A 17,649-nucleotide genomic window follows, 5' to 3' on the forward strand; every position below is an offset into this window, starting at 1 on the left:
GCTACCTCTACATTGTACATATATGCGAAATGCATATGGCACAATTAAAAGTACAGCTGTTTCGTTACAATATGCAACTAACATCGAAAATATCTGCCAGTTTAAAATACATATCTTTGTTTTAACTATGTTTACTATGTAACTACTTAAAATACTATGTTTTAACATACTTCAGACATAGAAAATAATATAGACGGAGAGCTAGAGCCGAAAAATCATCGTCATAAGTAATATGGAGTTTTTCCTGTGAAATATGTCCATTGTATGTTAACAATTATAACCCCTTTCAGGCTGACACCTCAGTGGACACAGGAAGTAGCAATAAGGGGTGAAAGGGGAAAATTAGTGCAGTCATTAAAGGTTTTCACCTCCTATTTTGTTAAATCTCCATCGATTTGCATGAAAATTGGTGACTAGTTAGAGCATACCTCAAAAAATAAAACTGATTTGGTTCCAGCTTGCACTTTAACCTGGTGGTGAATATCACACCTTCCCGCGGGTGAAAAAATTTTTATTAAAAATAACCCCACAAATCGATAGAGGGACAAATTTTAAGGAAAATTTGTTATATCATGTTATTAAAATAAATCAATACTTTTTAAGTTATTAAAGATCAAAGATTTGTCTGTTTAAGAGCACATACGTGAAGTTACGGATGATAAAAAGAACATATTAATTATTAATTGTATGTTAGTAAAATATTATTTTTATATTATTTCGATATGTAATTGAATTTTTTCTGTCAATATAAACTGAATATGTCCAGAAACTGGGGGTGTCCAATAATGAGTACATTTGACATATTCGAATACACTTTTGCTAAATTTATAATATCGAAATAATATAAAAATAATATTTTAGTAACCTACAATTAATGAATTGTTCTTTTTATCATCCGTAACTTCACGCATATGCTCTTAAACAGACAAGTCTTTGATCTTTAATAACTCAAAAATATTGATTTATTTTAATAACATGATATAACAAATTTTACTTATAATTTGTCCCTCTACCGATTTGTGGGGTTATTTTTAATAAAATAGTTTTCACCCCCGAGAAGGGTTGGTATCCACCCCCAGGGTAAAAGTGCAAGTTGGCACCAAATCATTTTTATTTCTTGGGGTATGCTCTAACTAGTCACCAATTTTCATGTAAATCGATGGAGGTTTAACAAAATAGGAGGTGAAAACCTTTAAAGACTACACTAACTTTTAACCCTTTCATCCCTTATTGCTACGTCCTGTATCCACTGAGGTGTCAGCCTGAAAGGGGTCATAATTATCAATATACAATAGACACATTTCAAATGCCAAACTCCATATTACTTATAACAATGATTTTTCGGCTCTAGCTCTTAGACTAATATTACAGAACTATATAAAAAATAGCGCAGTAGCTCGTTCTCGTGCGCTGTTGACAAGCAGTGCGGCCAACCTAACTAGGTGCTGCACAGAATGAAATTTCCCACCGTTGGGCCCAGTGTTTTCCACTTTTTTAGTAAAGATAAAAATCCGGACATTTCTCGTATCCGGACGCCAATCCGGACATGTCTTTCAAATCCGGACTGTCCGGACGAAATTCGGACGTATGGTAACCCTAGCTATAATCAATATGGATTTTAACACTTAATGAATGAAACGCATGTCTCGAGTTATTTCTGCAATATTATATGCAAAACTATTATGAAGCAACCCAACCAAATATTACAAATGACGAAAAAAAAACGAGGTACACTACAAACAAGTTAAATTTTAATTATGGAGAATTAACAAGACGAAATAAGATTAAAGGTGAATGTGAAATTGATTTCTAAGCCCGACTGCACATCAAAGAAACATGAAACGTAAATTACGTTTCATGGAAATAAACCACTGCTAAACAAATATACGTCCGGTCATTTATGAAACTCTCCGAAAATAAAAATGTGTCATGAGCATGAATCACACTCGTTTCATTGGTAGGCGGACTTTGAGATTTGTTTAGCAGTGTTTTAGTTTCATGAAACATGTTTTTCGTTTCATGTTTCATGTTTTTCGTTTCATGTTTCTTTGGTGTGCGGCTTGGCTAAGAACTAACATTCTCAGAATTTTTATACTTACGTTCTTCCGAATCTTGATGGATTTGTGTGCGAGGCTGACCACTTGGATCACTATGTACTTCTAACTGTCTTTGTGCCACTCTCCTGGTTCGATTAGCTTCCCAGTTTTCACTTTGGTCACTCTGTACATCTAACTGTCTTTGTGCCCCTCTATTGGCGTGACTAGCTACCCAGTCTTGTGTAAATCCGTGATCCTCACTGTCTGATCTTGGGATATTAGGAACATCTCCTGTTGCCATGCTTGTGTAGGTGTACATAAAGGTGGCTAAAAAGTACTTTCGATATATAACATAAAACAGAACTGTTTTTAATTTCTACAGAATATGATTAATTTTACATGCTTCTACAAACAATGCTATGCTCATTGCCTTATTGAACATGAACATCCAAAGATTTTCGACTTTTTTGTTGTGTAACACAATAATTGGTTTATTCTTATATTGAAGGCAGTCCAAAAAGACATGCTGCTTTTTAAGAGATTGTGAAGATCACAAGTAATAAGTTAAAACACTTTGAAATCTTTATCTGAAACATGTTGGGCTTGTCGTTATGAGGCAGTTACTGTGGTCAAAGATTAGTTTGAAGCAATTATTGAAGCCATTGAAGAGACAGTTGATGACGCAACTGATGCAAAAGCTAGAGCTAAAGATAAAGGGATACATAAAATAGAAATCCTTAATGTTGTTCTATGTTCAATCCCTCGTGATTTACTATGGAATCTCTAGCGCGAGAATGTTACTGTCACCATTGCATGTGGTTGTCTTTTTAAAGACAGATCACATGTTATGATTTTTTTGTGACGGATATTCTTGAGTTGGGGTTGATTTCATGTAATCGAATGAACTATCTTTCAGTAAAGTCGTCCCAGGAACGCAACTCATAAATATTGGCAATATCATTTTAAAGTCTTATACTTTAAAATGAATGGTTTTATGAATGAACAATTTATGTCTGAATTGCCGATATAAATTAGAAGAATTTTTTTACTAAACAACAACATTTTTGTTTAATTCATTAATATTTTTTGTATTTTGACAACGACACCCGATTTGGGCGTCGAAACGTTAATAAAATCATTTTTTTAGTAAAATTGTGGCTTATTTCCCATCAAAACTAGTTAAGGTGAAACAGTAGCGATCAACAGGTAGCGAAAACGCGTTCCAAGATTGCGGCTGTAATTTTGAATATTTTTCGAGATATTTGGCACACGTATTCGTAATATAATAAAGAATGGCGGTACAAAGCCCAATTTGAAAAATATATTAATATGTGGAAATTACTCTGTAATTAAATACAATATTAAAAAAACGAGCCTGTACCGCCATTAAGAAGAACAAAAAAATACACTTTCTTCAAATAAACTTTTTTATCCGATGCCTAGATTTTGTGTCATTTTGGAACTACTAAAATTTTTTATTTCATTAGTAGTTCCAAAATGACACAAAATCTAGGCATTGGATAAAAAAGTTTAATTGAAGAAAGTGTATTTTTTTGTTCTTCTTAATGGCGGTACAGGCTCGTTTTTTTAATATTGTATTTAATTACAGAGTAATTTCTATATATTAATATATTTTTCAAATTGGGCTCTGTACCGCCATTCTTTATTATATTACGAATACGTGTGCCAAATATCTCGAAAAAATATTCAAAATTGCAGCCGCAATCTTGGAATGCGTTTTTGCTACCTGTTGATCGCTACTGTTTCCTCTTAATTAGAAATCCTTTGATATTATTATGTGCTTGGAATAAGTATTTTCAAAAATGCTTATTAGTTTTCTCAAGATTCGAAAAAAATGAATGCATTTAAATAGCACTGGACCTATCCCCTTAAAGTCACCGGTTTATGAATTGTGCCTAAGGCTAAATATGCACTGGTCTCAAATGTAGATTGAAGTAATTATTTATTTTTATGCGTAAGCTGCCAATGATTCATCTGATAAAACAATAAAGATATTTTATAAATACTTTCAGTTTATTATGCAATGGTTTTTCCTTTATTTGTTATAGAAACAAAATGAAGAGTTTAGTTTGTGTAACAAGCTTGATAATAATAGTCACTTATACCGATTTACTGTTGTTATCCTTGGTCCTATATTTCCATTACAATGTTTGTGTTCTGAAAATATCATATGGAATAATTAAAAATTTAATTTTTCTACTATTGGCGCACAACCAATGCAGTTTTCGATATAAATTGTATAAAAAGGATATATTAGTAAGTAGACGCGAGTTTTATAATGAAAGCAAATCAAATTATGTGATTTGTTGTAAGATGTTGAAATTGGAATAAAATTGAATAAAAAAAACTGTAAATGTGTATATAGATTAACTTAGATTTAAATAATAATAGAATATTCAGTAAAAATTGCACGTTTGGGATAATAAATAATTTAAAAATATAAATCATTTAAAACATGTAATTTTATTTTCAAAGCTTATTGTAACATTTGATTGGTAATTCTTCAGAAGTTTGTAGATATGATAATGTGTACATACAAACTGTGGGCAGTCTTTGAGAAGTGTGTTTTATTTTAATTTTGTATATTTTGCTTAATAAATAAAACGAATTAATTACGTAATTGCTTTCAGAGTTAGTTAAATTTTGTCCCTCTATATTTTATAAGATATTGTGCCATCAATGTCTTTTTTATGTTGAAAAATTAAAGTAGATATTCACTGCTCATCTTTTTTGATATTTATTATTAAACGCAGTAAGTACTTAGTAAAATTAGTACTGCGTAGTTAATTCAGACGGGGGAGGGGGTACCGTCATTGTTTTGCTCAAAAATATTTTTAACGCGAGATACAGGCCGCCAAAGATTACGAAAAAATATGAAAAATGGTTATTTCCGTACTGATAAGTAAAAAAGTCTTAAGGCAAAAAATATCGATTTTGACTAAGTTTTTTAGTACGTTAAAAAAATCGCCTGATTTTCATCTCTATTTTAATACATACTTCAAAAAATGCGTTAAAAAGCGTTGAAATTCAATAGCTCTTTATCGATTTTTTTAGCGTACTACAAAACAGTCAATATCGATATCTTTTGACTTAAGATCTTTTTAATTATCAGTATAGATTTAATTAAATAATACTTTTTCTACAACCACTATTCAAAATGCACTTTTCTGCACAGTTTTATGTTAAGAAACTTGACATTTTCACAGTATATGATATATTATATTAGTGTGCAGAAAAGTGACGTTTCTGTGCCGGAATAGTTATTTATGAAACGGGCGACAGCGGAGCGAACGGGCGACAGCGGAGCGAGTGCTATACATCGCGTAAGTTCGCAAAAAGTACTTCACGCACAGTTTCATACAATATTTTATCTACTCTATCATAATACTCTACCATAAACAAATAAAAAAAACTGTAACTCTTCGTCACTGGAATTCATTTATATTCTACAATTTTTAGTGACATTTAAAAATTCTAACTTCTTTCAAACCACAAAACTGTCAAAACTTTTGTCGTAATTTATTGCTCATTATGTCATCACCATGACAACGCGATAGTTAAGGATATTTGATTATATGAAAGTGTGTTAAAAACAGTGCGAAAAAGTAGGCCATTTAAAGTACATTGTTACTTCACGCACACTTTAAACACTTCACGCACTGCTATCTATAATGACAGTTTTCACAAATTAAAAACTTACACATAATATGACATAGAGTAGATAATAGTTATTTATGAAACAGTTCGTGAAGTATGCTTTTTGCGAACGCACTCGATTTTTAGGGCACGAGCGACAACGGAGCGAGTGCTATACATCGCGTAAGTTCGCAAAAAGTACTTCACGCACAGTTTCATACAATATTTTATCTACGATAAACAAATAAAAAAAACTGTAACTCTTCGTCACTGCAATTCATTTCTATTCTACAATTTTTAGAACTTTGACATTTAAAAATCCTAACTACTTTCAAACCACAAAACTGTCAAAAATTTTGTTGTAAGTCATTGCTCATATTGTCATCACTATGACAACGCGAAAGTTAATGATATTTTATTATATGAAAGTGTGCCAAAAAACCCATTGAAAGTGTGCGAAAAAGTAAATCCCATTTAAAATACATTGTTACTTCACGCACACTTTAAACCCTTCACGCACTGCTATCTATAATGACAGTTTTCACAAACTAAAAACTTATTGGCGAGGAACCGCAAAGTGGGCGACGCCTGGTGGCGAATTTGAAAAGCATCAACTCAAGGAAAACATTGACTTTGCCATTAATTTGTGTACATATTTGCGGTCAGTTTATGTTGTAATTAACAATAATTTCGACTTAAAAAAACTATTGCAGTGTTCCTCAGTATTCATTCCTATTATACTCTACGTAATGACCTAAATTAACCAATGCCAAATCACACATTTTGTTAATTTAACGTTTGTATTAAAAGTAGTATTTTTTTAATGTTTAAGGGACTGCAAAATTAAATAAATAAATAGATAAAATGTAGTATATATCCTGTACATAGAATGTACATTGTTATGCAAAATATCCCGACCACCTCGTAGTGTCCAGAACACAATTATTATAAAATAAATTCACCTAGTTAGTTTCCAAGTTTCCAGTTTTTATTTAATTAAAAATTGTTATCTGTTGGTGTAACATAAACTGTAGTGCACCTATTAATTAAATTAAAAACAAAATTAGAAATCCTAAGATAGATTAATAATTTTTAGAACGCTGTGTGATTATCGGGTGCCAGATTTTTTTATGAAAAAAAGGTAAAAACAAATCAGTAGTTAGCATCAAATTTTAATGAATGCCTACAGATTAAACATAATTTTGAGTCGTCTTTAACTTATAAGATGTCTTAGTTACAAAACTTGGTGGTTACTTTGGCAAAACACTTCTGTAAATGATTTTAATTTAACGTTTTAGAACTGTGAATTCAAATGACAAAATGAATTGTTTTCCTAGAGTTGTCGTCCATCTTTGAAATTTTGAGCGCCCTCTGTTGGAATTTAATTTTGCTAATACATAATATGACATAGAGTAGATAAAGTTCTTTTCTGCACAGCAGACTACCTCATTCTGTGTAACGTTATAATATATTCTGTTTACATCTGTGGTTAAAGTGTAGACAAATATAACCTGTAAGACACTTATTATACTTAGTTATCGAATAGAAGTTAAATGATAGATGTTACTGTTTTATTTTACAATTTTATTCTTAATAAATATTTTATAATTATCAATTAACCAATAAGGATTTAGCAACCTTAGCAAGATACGTCGAATGAAGTAGGTTTGGTGTAAATCCGTGACTGCGTAAATATAACGTCAAATGTGACATTATTTTGTAATAATTATTTAAAATAGTTTAAATTCAAACAAATTATTGTAGTGCATTAATTTTTTAACTGATTTCTGTGTAATTTGTTTCGGTATAAGGAATTCAACTTGATCAGTATTAATTAAACACAGTTTAAAATTTATAATTTATTGTTATAATAAATCTTCGATTGGAAATTGATTTTTAGTTTTAGCAAAATATGTGGTTGTAGAAAAAGTTATAGTGTGTAACACGTACAGAAAGGTAATTTCTCAATCGTTTGAATTGCGGCACTCGCTTGCCCTCGTACCGCAACTTTTCAAACTCGTGAGAAATTAGTACCTTTCTGCACTTGTTACACAATATACTATTTTAGAATAAAATGATAATCTTAGTTTGGAAATATGTATAAAGTTATTTATACGCTGACTACAACAAATTCTCGAAATGGATTCACTTGATTAGTTGACAATATTCGAGAAATATAATAAAAATCTCGGGGTCCTAGAAAAATAAAATTGAAAACACTCAATTCGCGGTATGCAAGTACTTGGAGGGGATACGAGAAACGATCGTGCGAGAATAGTGGAGAAATATTGCAACTTTCTTAAATAATTCATATTGTCAATTGAAATTGTCAAATTGACGTATATTTCATACCTACTGTCATTGAAGAAGAAAAAGTATATATTGCTCCACAATAAAGCATATGATAAGCAATTATTATATAAAGGTAAATTTAATAGGGAACTTGCATAAAATTTTAAATTCGAAAAAAATGTTATAAATCACAACTGAACATAATTTAAAACATGTATCAAAGATTAAAAAGTTTTGTTTGGCTTTCGTTTGGCCCCTAAAGATGATTAAAAATTCAAATTAAAACAGGTGGCCCAAAACGCGTCGTGACGTCATTCGTTTAAATTATGTTTACATTCTTCCAAAAGAGTAAACAGAATTTAAAAATTAGACATTATAAACGTCATTAGAAAATACAGTTATGTAACCTCACAAGTGTTTTTGATCGTTTGAACTATTTTAAATTGACTAAAGGTTCTCTAAACCAAGGTGAGAAAACAAAAAAAATATATAGATTTTAAATTTGTACTTCTGTTATGAGGTTTTAAGGCGTGAAATTTTGGAAATCTTATTTTTAAAGAAAACTGAATATTATTATGCAATAAAAAAATGTGCAAGTTCCCTATTAGGTTTGGCATTCGTTTTGACACTGACACTATTAAATGACATTTAAAATAGTTCAAACCATCAAAAACACTTATGAGGTTACATAACTGTATTTTTTACTGACGTTTATAATGTCTAATTTTAAATTCTGTTTACCTTTTTGGAAGAATGTAAACATAATTTAAACGAATGACGTCACGACGCGTTTTGGGCCACCTGTTTTAATTTGAATTTTTAATCATCTTTAGGGGCCAAACGAAAGCCAAACAAAACTTTTTAATATTTGATACATGTTTTAAATTATGTTCTGTTGTGATTTATAACATTTTATTCGAATTTAAAATTTTATGCAAGTTCCCTATTATGTAATTGTATTTTGCTTGCAGTACTGCATTTTAATAACTAATTTTATTTACTACATACAATTGTTTACGTTTTAATAACATAACCTGAATCTTATTTTTTTCTTCTTATTATTTTTTTGGACTATGGCCTTGACAATTATCCGTTAACCAGGACTAATATAATTGGCCAATATAATTAAAAGTGCGAATAATGTTGCTGAGCGTAGAAACCAGGTGTCGCTTTGCCGAACTTGCACAGTCCCATAACACGTTCTGTAACATTGGTTTTTAACTCAAACTTGGCCAACGTTTTTTAAATTTTTTTAAGGGTATGTGAAAAAGCGGCAATAACCGATTTGCTTAGTATTTATAATTTTTATATCTGCCAGATCTAGCAACAATGTGTGTCTGTGACAACATACATCTGAAAATGTCATTGACTCGATTGAAAGTAGCTATTAGTGCTGAAAAATCCAATTATACTCGATGATTGTTTAAAAAATGGTAATACTTACATGAATAAATCAAAGCAGGAAATATTTGCTCATTTCTTTCTTGCGCTGTTTCTACCAATATCCTCAAGGGACCTTTCGGTAATAATACTGCAACTAAATCTAAAATAAAGAATTAAAATTATAATATGTAATAAATATGAAATAACACTGATCTATGACATAAAAATTGAATCGATTCGTATAGATAAAACCTTACCTTGAGCTTCAAAAATTTATTAAGATAAAAAATAATAAAGTGTTCATAAATTAAACGTACCCCATACTGATATAACTGCCAAAACTGTCCACGTTGTCCATTCTGGCAAATATTTAATAAATACTAAGGCCATGAGAGCAGCAACAAATATCAGGTAAGCTTGTTGTAATTTTAAAGGACCTAGCCAATGTATCACTATCATTCCCATCACTCCAAAATTCCACATTAGAAACGCTAAAGTAGGGTAATCCATTGGGATATTATAAGCTCTTAAAATTTCCCTAAAAAATTTGAATATTGTATTGGACTAAATAAAATTAGTAGTTTGCTCCAATTGTTTGCTTATGCTTTTTAAAAGTGTTAAATATATTTAATAATTTTGTAAAAAATTAACAACTATATGAAAAGGGGACATCACAAACTATTTTTTCTATGGATGCTATACAATGTGCAACTTCTCTCACTACTTACATACATTCAAAATGAACAATTTCTCAGGCAGTGAGAAAAGTCGGCCATTGCAGTGAGAAATATTTTTTCTCACGGGTTCACCGCCGGTTTACATACATATGATCGCCATTTCCATGGTAACATGCACAATACAAACACAATTATTTTTGTCAAACAAAATGTGTTCAAACTTGTCAAAACTTATCAAAAATTACCCTTTAAGACTGTTCAACTGTAAATTATAATTTAAATAAATAAAGTATATAAATATTAAGAATATTAAATACCTATACGTATATATGTATTTTATTTCAATTTAGGCATATAATACACCTAAAAGCACCTAAATTATTTAATTTTGAAGTTTGAACTCTTGACAAAAACGCATCCATAGAAAAAGTACAGTGTACAACACGAGAGAAAATGACATATTTCTCTCTCGCTTGATTTGCGGCACTCGCCTCGTGCCAACAAACTTCTGCGCTCGTGAGAAATATGTCTTTTTTCTCTCTTGTTGTACAATATACTATTCTAAGGAGAGTCGGGTATGGTTTGAAAATATTCAATTAACTTGAGTAACTTCCGAGTAACTTGAAAAATACTCAGTGAAAATTTCCAGATCGATTTGAGCAAAATCACCGGAGATACAGCATGTTGAACATGAAACGGTCAACAGCTGTTCCCCTTCTCTTTTGTAGATTACTCCGCAATTCAAAAACATATTCAATGTACTTATGGTATAAATATTTAAGAAATTCAAATAGCCGCTTTAAAGATAAGCACTTTTCAGTATTTTAACATCCCATTAATAATTGTAAATTAGCCATTTTAGAACTTACAATAAACACTTGCATATTAGTTCAGTTAAAATAATTAGATGATAAACATTAAGCAAGAGAAATTAAAGTTCTTTCTTCTTTTAAGGACAAAAGTTCATTAGAGGAATAGAACTCAAAATTATTTTACACATCATATTTGAGACATTATTTTGTTAAAACATCTTATTTTTGTTGGTAAAAAAATATATTAATTTGTGTGGACTTAACTAGGCAGACAATGTTTTCAAACTGAATTTTGTTATATTCGGTTTAAATTTTCTAGCCGATTTCTGAGCCTACTATAACATTTTCACTGCAAAAGCTGCCATATTATGATGTCTTTCATATTTCTCAATCTCTACAGACGGTACCAGGGCCTCGATTTTTGACCCTTCGCCTTGTTATCGAACATATTCGCTTCATATCTGTTTAGTATACATAGCGAATACATTCGATAATGCAGCGAAGGGTCAAAAATTGAGGCATGTTCTGGTATAGGAGGATGTTCTGAAATATGGTTCCACAGTGAAAATTATAAGACATATAGGAGAAGTCTTCTATCCCTAAGTCATTTGGAACATTGTAATTCTCTCTTGATCAGCCCACAACATGGATTCAATAGAGGAAAATTCACCTTGACTAATTTGATCATATACCAACAGTGAATCATGATTTTTTACTTTATCAGCTGTATGGGCTTCCATCCTTCTTACTTAAATGGGTTGCTAATTATCTGAGTAAACGGGTTCAATATGTGAACATAAAATTTTTTGTTTCATCTGGTATCTGTTTTATCTCTTTCTACTCTTTGCTGATGATATGGAGAGAATGACTTTATATGGAGATAACCAGTCTAATAGATTGTTTTAAACTTTCGAAAGACTTAACTCATTATATAGATAGTCTGCTTCAAACGCATTATCACTGAATTTGAATAAATGTTTCAATATAAGGTGTTAACATCTAGGTCATGCATTGAGTTTGATTATCAGATACATGCACATATTTTAAGTAGAGTGAGTGAAATTCGAGATCTGGGTGTTATATTTGACTCACCATTATTGTTTGTTGCATGCATAAGAAATATTACAGGTCAGGTTTTGAGTAGCTTGGGATTTTCAAGTGAATTTTCAGTAATATCCTATATGATTCTTTATTTGATGCTGGTATGTAGTATCCTATCTTATGCCTAAACTGTTTGGTCACCTTATTATCAGTACCATATTGGTTCTTTAGAAGCAGTACAGAAAAGGTTTTTAGAGTTTGTTTTTGAACATTGAGATCAAGATCTCAACAATATATTACATCTTCCCCCTCTGTATAGTTAAGAGTCGAGACAAAGGTTTTGAATGGCTTTATGGATTGTTCTGATATTCTGGAATTGCTTGGTCTGGTCTACTTTTGCATTTCACATGATTTATCGGGGTGTTCAGTTAACACATTCACGGTCATGACTGCATATGAAGTCATTTACTCCATAAGAATACGTGTATACAGTGACAGCGTGTCCGTGAATGTGTTAAGGAACTTACAAGGTATTTAGACCTTTTTCTTTGTTGAGTCAACTACTAATTGTTTTATTCCACTCATTAATTTGTATTTGTGTATTTTGTATTTTTATACTATGTATTTGTATCGGTTGTAATTTTTTTTATGTATAAAGGAGTTTAACTGTCAATAAATAAATAAGTATAGGATAAACTGATATACTTACTCTAAATATAAATATGAAAAAATAGAAAGTAGCATTAATGAAGATACAATGAGCCAGGCATGTATAGTCTTGTAGCATCTATATTTGTATAAAACTATAAGCAGTACAGTCATTAACACTATTACTGCCATTAAAATCATGGCATTGGCTGCAGCATTCCAAGCCTTGGTACCCAGTTCTGAACTTTCTTCATGGAAAGGAGTATACACCCTAAAATTGTTTACTTTTTGAAAGAAATTACACTGATGCAGAGTTACAAAAATAAATTCTTTAGCTTATCTCTATCCAAAACTCTAAAATTATTTATTAGAATGAACTAGCATATTGACTTCTACAATAGGTGAATAGTATATGGATCCTATGTAATTAAAGCATAAAACAATACTGTTTTGTTTTATATATGGACGGCGTTATGAATAACTCGACCAAGCGCTATTTCTTTAATATCGAGATAACAGCGGATTCTGGTGACACATAGCTAAAACTATATTGGAAAAAATCCCTGTTATTGTCACGTTAACGGTTACTAAGAAAAACAAAATTAAACCAAGCGACATTAATCCACTTACCATTAAGCAATCAAGAAACGAAAAACTTTGAAGCCATTTATCTCAAAACTATGTTTTGGTGCTTGGTCGAGTTATGCATAACGCCGTCCATATAAAAAGAAAATTTAATATTATTATATCCTCTTTATTGGAAGCATATATTTCTTATTCCAGGCTGTGGACAGAATGTGTATTGTCCAGTAACACAGCCAAGGTGTTCAAGGAATTATCATCAGGCAAAGGGGAAGTTGGAGGCAATTTAGACCCCGAAGAAGATTTTCTGAAAGAAAGCAACCACAGCACAGAATTTTAGCAATCTGACTTTGATGAAGATGATGATAATGAAGATGCTACTCTTAAGATGACATACAATTGACCCAGCACCTCAAAAATTATTTGGGCAAATCTGGAACACTGCGATGCAAAAATCCATCCAGAACTAGGATTCTAAAAACCAATCCTGCTAATATTATATGATTTTATGAAGGTCCTACAAACACTGCAAAGTTCATGACAAGTCCACTAGCTTTGTGGAAGTAATTATTTCCAGATGACGCTGTAGCGTATCTAACTAGTATTATATACAAATATAAAGATTCAGAATGTTCAAGACAACTTTACACAAGAAAGGGATGCCAAAGTATCTGGTGTCATTGAAATGAAAGCATTCTCAGGTTTACTTCAGTAGATTTAGTTTAAGACTTACAGCAACAAAATTTGACAGTAGTTGTTGAACCATCTGGAAAAATAAGAGAAAACTACCACCAGAATTCGTTAGCTCCAAGAATAGAGAAGGGAACAGCATTATTTTTGGATTTACTAACTAGATAACTTTACTATCATACATACCAAAAAAAGGTAAAACTGTTACATTGATTTCATAGATGCACCATAATGGATGAGTTCAAGATGATGCCACAAAAAAAGAGGAAATAATATTGTTCTACAATAAAACAAAGGGTGGTGTTGATAAAGTAGATGAAATGAGGCCATGAGAGCCACAGTGGCCTAATTGATTATAACATTACTTTACATAATCAAAGAAATTGATCAGGAGCTAACAATGTCTGATTGTTTTAGTACTTAGTTTTATGTTGACCAAGAATCATTATTGATCAACATACAATTACTAAAACAATCGGATATTGATAGCTTCTGATCATTTTCTTTGATTATGTAAAGTACTGTTAAAATCACTTAGGCCACTCTCATGGCCTCAAATGAAAGATAGTTATTCCGTTTCACGTAAAACCATGAGATGCAGCTAAATATTTTTTTCGCATTATTGAATATTTCGGGAATAAATAGTCAAATTATATTTGAGTTCAATACAAAAACAGATTTAAAATATCGGGTCTTTCTATTCGCGGTGTGCAAGTACTTAAAGGCGATACGAGAAACGATCGTGCGAGAATAGCGGACAAATATTGTAACTTTCTTAAATAATTCATTGTCAATTGAAATTGTCAAATTGACGTATATTTCATATCTACTGTCAATGAAGAAGAAAAATTATATATTGCTCCACAATATTGATATGATATGCAATTATTATATAAAGGTAAATGTAATTAATTGTATTTTGCTTGCATTACTGCATTTTAATAACTAATTTTATTTACTACATACAATTGTTTACGTTTTAATAACATAACCTGAATCTCATTTTTTCTTATTATTTTTTTTACTATGGCCTTGACAATTATCCAGCAACCAGGACCATATGATTGGCCAATATAATTAAAAGTGCGAATAAAAGTGCAGAGCGAAGAAATCAGGTGTCGCTTTTCTGAACTTGCACGGTCCCAATAGATGGCACAGATGGCTGGCAATGGATGTTCCTCTACAAATTAAGAGCAATATTCATAGTATGCTAACAATTAGTGAACCAACAATAAATAAATAAATAAATAAATAAACAAGCCCTAGCTAGAGCATGTAACATCATAGGAAGAAAAATGAGTACAAATTATCACACTTGCTCAATCTACATCTGCAGAGAATATAGAGTTGATATAATATCCCTGATATGCATAGAAAATGAAGAAAACTAACATTTACTTAATTTACATATTATTTTTAAGCTGTTGGAACAAGGCAATTCTTTTAAATATTGTTTATTTTTGCAGTGTATTCACAATAAAGTTTATTGTAAAATAATGTTTTTAATGTTTCAGATATCCCAACGAATTGGGTATGGTATAACTATAAAAAGATGAATTAACAGTTGGTTAAAATGACCAACCATGAGTATTGACAGAACTTTTTAGGTGGGAGTTAATGAGAAGATAGAGGAGTAACAAAAGTGTGACATTCAGTCCTGTGATGGATGACCGAAGTTAAGTTTAACGTTTGAGTTAAAGTTAAGATAACTCTCAGGAATAACGTGCCCATAACTATATAGGTAAAATTTGGTGTGATGTATCGCTCGCAGTTATGAGATAGTTATATCATCAACGTTATATTAGAAAGAAGTTTTGAGGAACAAATTTTGAAGTAACAAAGAGAACCTTATGTACAAATAGTACAAATTGGAGTGAGTGCGAGAGATTGTTCCGAACATACCCGTCGTCGACTACCGCCGATGACCGAACAGCAAACAGCTGTTTGGGTTCCTTGGTGTTTCTAAGTTGCTTTCAAACAGTAGATAGAAACAGGGTTGCCATATTGGTGTATTTTCCCAAAATTTTGGGTTAATTTGAAAGCGTCTATTGAAATTTTTGTAAGCAGAAATTGTAGTGGGATTTTTTGGGGGCGGAAAATTATGGATGATTTTAAGGGGTCTTGGTAAATTAAATTTGCGAATGTACATAGAACTGTATATTATACTCCCATATAATCGAAGACGATAGGAACTATGAATTATTTCCATGGCCCTCGTTGATATTGTAGTATGAATTTTGCTTCACTGTTCTCTTCATTTGACTAATAATTTATTAAAATGCGGCAACAATTTAAATTTGGGGACTTTCGGGTATTTGAGCTTCAATTTCAGGGAATTTCAGTTTCTAAGTGGGGGATTTATCAAATATCATCTGGCAACTCTGGATAGAAAGCTCAGTAGGTACTTAAAATAAAATTTCAACTTATATCGCTCGATTTGATTTTTGTATAATTTTTAAAATTGTATTACCCTTCTATTCTTAATTATTAAATTACTAGGTTCTAAATTCACTTGATTTCTGTCTAAAAACAAGTCAAAAGATGAACCTAACCTTGCATAACTACAGAGTTATCTCATAACTTGAGGTTTAACGTCGCATTATAAAGTGACCCGATAACTTAAGAACTGTCAAGAAATAACGCAAATAGTTAAGTATGATACATCACACCAATTCGATGGTTATAACATAACTACAGGATAACTTTACATTAACGATAACTTCAGTCATCCATCACAGGGCTGATTAACTGAAGTTAAAGGAGTTTTTGGATGGAGTAAGATATGAATTTACTTTTGTTACTGCTACCCATTAACACTCTCTGCTTACAAGTACATATCCTTCACAGAATAAAAATTCACTGCACTTATAGTAGCTACCACCACTACCATGCAGAGTGATACTGGAGCAAATAATTTGATGACATGTTTTGCTCCATATTTTAACTCTTCTTCCTCATCTAAACTCATGGCGCCTGCCGAAGGTGGAATAACATAGTCTCCATGTCCTCCTTCCCCCGGATTAGCACCCTCAGGCCTTTGTTCAGCATTGTCAGAACGCCTACTTCTTTTCCTTGGTACATCTTGTCCATGGTTTAAATCTGACGATGAATTACCGCTGTGCGTAGCAACATGACCGTCCATAAGTCTTGTTGTTTCTGAGACGGCCTCAAAGTCACTCTCGTTTTGGTCGAGATTAGACATGCACTTTCTTTTTAGGTATGAACTCTACTTTCCATCAACAAACAAAAATATGAATCATTTCTTATCTTTTTTTTAATATTTTTGTTTTGTGGCAGACGATGACATCTGATATTACTCTGGTAATTCGCGATGAAAAACAAAGTAGCTGACCTCTGGTGGAATAAATTTAAACTACTATAAGTGGTATAAACAAACCAGAAAATTGTTGATTTGAATGGAATTTGGTCATTATTAAGAAATTTTTAGTAAATTTTAGCATTATGAGTACATTAAAATATTTTAAATCAAATCGGTATTGTTCTATTCCTCAATTGAATGTTTGTTTATACCATTTATATCGGCCATTTTCTTGCATTCGACCTGCCCTCTATATTCCGTTTCAATCGCGAATACTATATATTATTTATCTATGTCTGATACTCCGACCTCTGACACTTGACAGTGACTTTAGACTAGACAATTTCTAGACATGTTTTCTCCAGAATTAAATTTTTTCTTTTATGAATTTACGTTTGTTTAAAATTTTTTTACTTATATAGTTCCTTAATTTAAATCTATTAAACCAAATACATTTTATAAAATGCAAGTGTAGTTTTTTTCCTTTTTATTTTCTGACATGATGACGTTTT

The 17,649-nt window shown here is 31.3% G+C and overlaps 1 protein-coding gene across 1 annotated transcript in view; it reads right to left on the bottom strand.

Moving 5' to 3' along the window:
• The window catches only part of LOC114338388 (presenilin-1), a 34,143-nt gene extending 16,734 nt beyond the window's left edge, over window positions 1–17,409 (bottom strand). Inside the window, exons 1-5 of the mRNA XM_028288980.2 lie at window positions 16,647–17,409; window positions 12,608–12,817; window positions 9,686–9,906; window positions 9,430–9,528; window positions 2,100–2,363 (exon numbers count right to left, since the gene is read on the bottom strand). Coding sequence (XP_028144781.1) covers window positions 2,100–2,363; window positions 9,430–9,528; window positions 9,686–9,906; window positions 12,608–12,817; window positions 16,647–17,020 — 1,168 coding nt within the window. The 5' untranslated portion in view covers window positions 17,021–17,409. The remainder of the gene's footprint in view (window positions 1–2,099; window positions 2,364–9,429; window positions 9,529–9,685; window positions 9,907–12,607; window positions 12,818–16,646) is intronic.
• Between the last annotated feature and the right edge of the window lie 240 nt (window positions 17,410–17,649).

The sequence above is a fragment of the Diabrotica virgifera genome, chromosome 3, assembly GCF_917563875.1.
Source record: "Diabrotica virgifera virgifera chromosome 3, PGI_DIABVI_V3a".
In the NCBI taxonomy this organism is placed as follows: Eukaryota; Metazoa; Arthropoda; class Insecta; order Coleoptera; family Chrysomelidae; genus Diabrotica; species Diabrotica virgifera.